Below are 4,278 nucleotides of genomic sequence, written 5' to 3' on the forward strand. Positions count from 1 at the left end.
CTATGTTATCAAAGCATGAAAACGTACATCCAGGAAGCATTTCGCAGACAGTGCAGTCAAAGACAGTAACAGAAGACAGACAGAATTCCCAAAACAATCCCCACAACCAATTAGGTGAAACACGTAAAAGCCTCTTTCTCTCCGTGCAGTGCAGACTGTTAAACATTTAAAGGTGTACATGGACAAAGGTTGCTCTGAGCATCGTGTGATGGATTTATGTCTGTGTGATTGTGGGAACATTCCTGCAGTGCCCCTAAAATGTATTATTAATTTTTCCGTGGTACTAACACCAGCTCGATATTTACGATTAATACTTTAGGTTTGAAAGTGGAGGACGTGGGAAAACAAAATGCTGATGTAGAAGTTTAGAACGAAGATACATTTCAATTAGGGCTGTCAAAATCTAATTAATTACAAGCTTTGTGATTAATTAATCGCGATTAATCGCATATAGCAATATTTGCTGTCGGAGCTCCGTGCGACGGGGGGGTTGGAAGATGAGTGAATCAATGAGTAGGTGTAGCCGGACTGCTACTGACACCACGATTGACTCTGCGTTGTATTGTGTGGAACCAGGAAATAACGATGAGGAGAACTTCTGCCTTTTCAACCAGCATTTGTTGTCTCAAGGCTCGGAGAGAGCCAGTTTTAGGAGTATCAAAATAAATGCATATTTAACAAAATAAGACTCCTCGAAATAAATATACAAAAAAGGAGTATTATTACAATAACATATTAACAAATGGATCCAGACCATAACATACCCATGTGCGCTAATCTGACCCCCAAGACAACTGAAACAAAATGCACGTATTTAGCCAGGGCTCACTGAAAAACTCTAAGCATTACCATCGGCTGTATAAGCCACCTACTGCATAGGTTCAGAGGAAACATAAGGGTGATCAAGCCTAAGCCCCTCCTAGGTTAGTATGGTGCCTTGTACACCATACAAACTGAGTACCCAGTAAACCCTGCTACCCTCAAACACATACATCAGTCACATTGTCCCTATGAGGCATATCCACCGGATCAGAGGTACAGGAACACCAATTATAAATGTAAAATAGCCAACGTTAACATCAGTCAAGCTAACATATACCTGGCCATCTAATGGCTGCAATGCACACTGCTGGGTCACATCTGATTAATTTCCCCACCACAAAACTTACTCCAGAAACCAAAACACCACGCCGGATTACATTTTATTGTATGCACTTTCAAAGCAATGTTCTCATCTGTCAAAAAATCTTGATTGAAGCCAACCATGTGAATGCAGCCTATGAACTAAGCCAGATAACGTTAGCATTAGCTAGCGAGCTAGCCTACTTCTTGAGCATGTCTTGCGGAGAGCCAGGTAGATATTTCATCACTGTGTCCATGATGCTCTCCTCTTCCTCCTCGTCGCCACAGCCGGCTCGCACCAGCTTCTTGGGTCGAGTCAAGCTGCCCTCTGCAGGCTCCTCCTCCGCAGCTGCTGCCTCAGCCTCGGCCTCCTCGCGCTTTTTCAAGCCATACTTATCTCTGATGCCTTGCCTCATGCTTTCCCGCTCAGCCTCCATCTTGGAATATTTGCCCTTCCTCTCCTTCTCTTCTTTCAGTGGTCAGGTTATCGGGGACAGACTTTAGTACATTAAAGTAGATGTGTGGTGTGCAGCAACCTCTGGTGACCAAGCTGGTGTTGATCCACAGCCTCAGGAACAACGAAGAAACAGCCTGAAGCGTGAATCCGGGTCACGGCACCGAAAACAGTCTCCTGAAAGTGGCGCGAACACAGAAAGTGCCAGTTTTAGGAGTATCAAAATAAAAGCATATTTAACAAAATAAGACTCCTCAAAATAAATATACAAAAAAGGAGTATTATTACAATAAAATATGAACAAATGGATGTTTGTGAAATATAAAACATGTTATCATTTATACATCGGTTACATAGGCATTATAAACTGGTCAACATGTCTTTTATTTAAATACCAATATCCAATATCTTGTTTGCCACAACTTGTTAGCCTAACATCTTTCATTGTACAACAAACAATCTCTTGTACAACTAAATTAACAAAACCAAGCAAAAGTCTCCTCTGGCAACATAACAGTTTGATTTATCAACATGTATTGTAACTTAACGGACCCATCGGCCTCACAACACCTGTCACTTCTCCCTCAGCCAGTCAGACAAACTAGCTTGTTTATATTCTCAGATGTCAAGGCTGCTCTCTTCTTTTGCACTATTTTTACGCTATCTGTAAAACAAAATTGGCCTGCTGTCCATTGCAATCCATCTCGCGACTGAGTTGGTTAATCTGTCAGAGGTAGATTTACTAATTCTGCTTCTGAACGCATGATCGAGAGCTTTGACGAGGCTGGTCGCTCACCTTGGTGCTAGCTAGCTTCGAGCTAGCTGCTAAGTGCTTTGCGCTGAGATGATATGTCACGCTAGAAGTACTGCGATGAATCACACAGAACGGTGCTCCTATCTACAGTTCCATCCGGGCGTTTATTAATATAAACTGTCCATTCACTGGGCCAAGTAACATTTTTTCATCCGCTTCATCGTGTTGACGAGGCTGCTGTGGCCGCGCCGCGTCGTGATGTAAAGAGTACATTTTTTTGTCGCGTTATTTCTTCTGTGATTAATTAATCGAAATTAGCATGTTAATTCGACAGCCCTAATTTAAATAAGTTTCTCCTGATCCTTGTAAAGTTTCATCCAAATGACTTTTCAGACGGTGAAGAAAACAGAAGATGAGTGGAGTTCTCATCATCATAGATCACTGTCCCCGTGTGAAACTGCCTGAAATATTAGGAGGCATTTCTTTGTGAGGAAAATGTCATGTTGAATTTGTTCTCTTTTGCTGAAAAGGTTCTTGTAACTGCATTTCAGCTACTGAAAGAAAAGGTATCACCTTGTCAACACTTGTTTCTTTGGAGAAAATTAGACGTTTTATGTGACAGTTGCCGCTTAAAGTAAAAAATATCTGATTTAAGTTTGTTTTTTTTGTCTACAGGATGAAGTGGACTTCTTTAAGGCTTCTTCAGCAGATCCAACATTAAAGTCACATCATGTTTCTTCTTTCTTCAGAAAGGACAAAGATAAGCACACATTTTCTTTCTGCTGCAAAAGATTTCTGTGCTGCAACAATTGGTGATGCAATTTTCTCTGCTACTTTACCTCACCCCGTCTCTGCGTCTCTTGATCTTTCTAATAGAACCCATACCTGCACACTCATTGTGTTCATGAGCGTACAGGACGGACCCATGGCTGCAGAAGTCCTCTTAAAGCAGTTCACAAAGATAACTGCCACAAATCTGTGATTTCTCTTGCTCTTCTGTGTCGTTTTCCTCTGTGAAATGTAATCGTGTGAAAAGCAGCGGATCACATCCACCACCTGATGATATTACCTTGTCTGCATTACACACTGACATGTTGGACGCACCCCCCAGCACAGGGGCAGTAAGTGATAGTGGACTGTTTCACTGACTGATGATTCTCCTTACTCCATATTGACTTTACCTTTACAGCTGTCATGAACTAATTTCATGCTTCACATGGCTCTTTTTCTCAAGCAGGCTCCTGCTTGTAGCTACAACACTGAGGAAGTGTAGAAAGGAAACACGTCGGATCATCTGAAGCTGTTGAACCGTAGATGCTCCGATATACTTTAAAAATATTCTGTGCCATTGTACAGAATACGTGGTTACGCCTCGCAAGATATGCAGAATGTCCGATGACATAAGACACTTCATTACAATTAGACTAATTTAAGATTTAATTTTAAAAAGATTAACAAAGAGTAGGTAAATAAAAAATATATAATAATAATAATAATAATAATAATAATAATGATGATAATAATAATAATAATAATAATAATAATAATAATAATAATGATAATAATAGAAATAATAATAATAATATTAATAATAATAGAAATAATAATAATAATAATAATAATAATATTTATTATAACTATTATAATAATGATTATTATTATAATAATAATAATGATAATAATAATAAATAATCAATTCTAATGATAATAATATTATTAATAATAATAATAATAAAGTATATGCATATATAATTATTTTATAGTACGTTGCAAAACCAAGACTAGAAAAACCCTAAAAAATACTCCATCACAAAACAGGATAGTAAGAAGAACGGCGACATATAATTAATCAGTGATAAAGAAAAAGAAAAAAGGCGTTTGACCGGGTCTCCCGGGTGATACTGTGGGAGGTGCTGCGGGAGTATGGGGTGAGGGGGTCACTTCTGAG

The 4,278-nt window shown here is 39.1% G+C and overlaps 1 protein-coding gene across 1 annotated transcript; it reads right to left on the reverse strand.

The window, feature by feature from the left end:
• Window positions 1-1,322: 1,322 nt before the first annotated feature.
• Window positions 1,323-3,257, reverse strand: LOC115020304 (complexin-1-like). The gene is made up of 3 exons (XM_029450257.1): window positions 3,216-3,257; window positions 1,669-1,753; window positions 1,323-1,591 (listed from the first exon to the last, which is right to left on the reverse strand). The coding sequence occupies exons 1-3, from the start codon at window positions 3,255-3,257 to the stop codon at window positions 1,323-1,325; spliced, it is 396 nt and encodes a 131-aa protein (XP_029306117.1).
• Between the last annotated feature and the right edge of the window lie 1,021 nt (window positions 3,258-4,278).

The sequence above is a fragment of the Cottoperca gobio genome, chromosome 15 (assembly GCF_900634415.1).
Source record: "Cottoperca gobio chromosome 15, fCotGob3.1, whole genome shotgun sequence".
NCBI lineage: Eukaryota > Metazoa > Chordata > Actinopteri > Perciformes > Bovichtidae > Cottoperca > Cottoperca gobio.

Coding starts and splice junctions, on each gene's coding strand:
- LOC115020304 (XM_029450257.1), bottom strand. CDS start 3,257: ATGGGTCCGTCCTGTACGCTCATGAACACAATGAGTGTGCAG. Junction 1,754..3,215: donor TGAACACAATGAGTGTGCAG/GTATGGGTTCTA, acceptor CGCCACTTTCAG/GAGACTGTTTTCGGTGCCGT. Junction 1,592..1,668: donor TGTGGATCAACACCAGCTTG/GTCACCAGAGGT, acceptor GACCACTGAAAG/AAGAGAAGGAGAGGAAGGGC.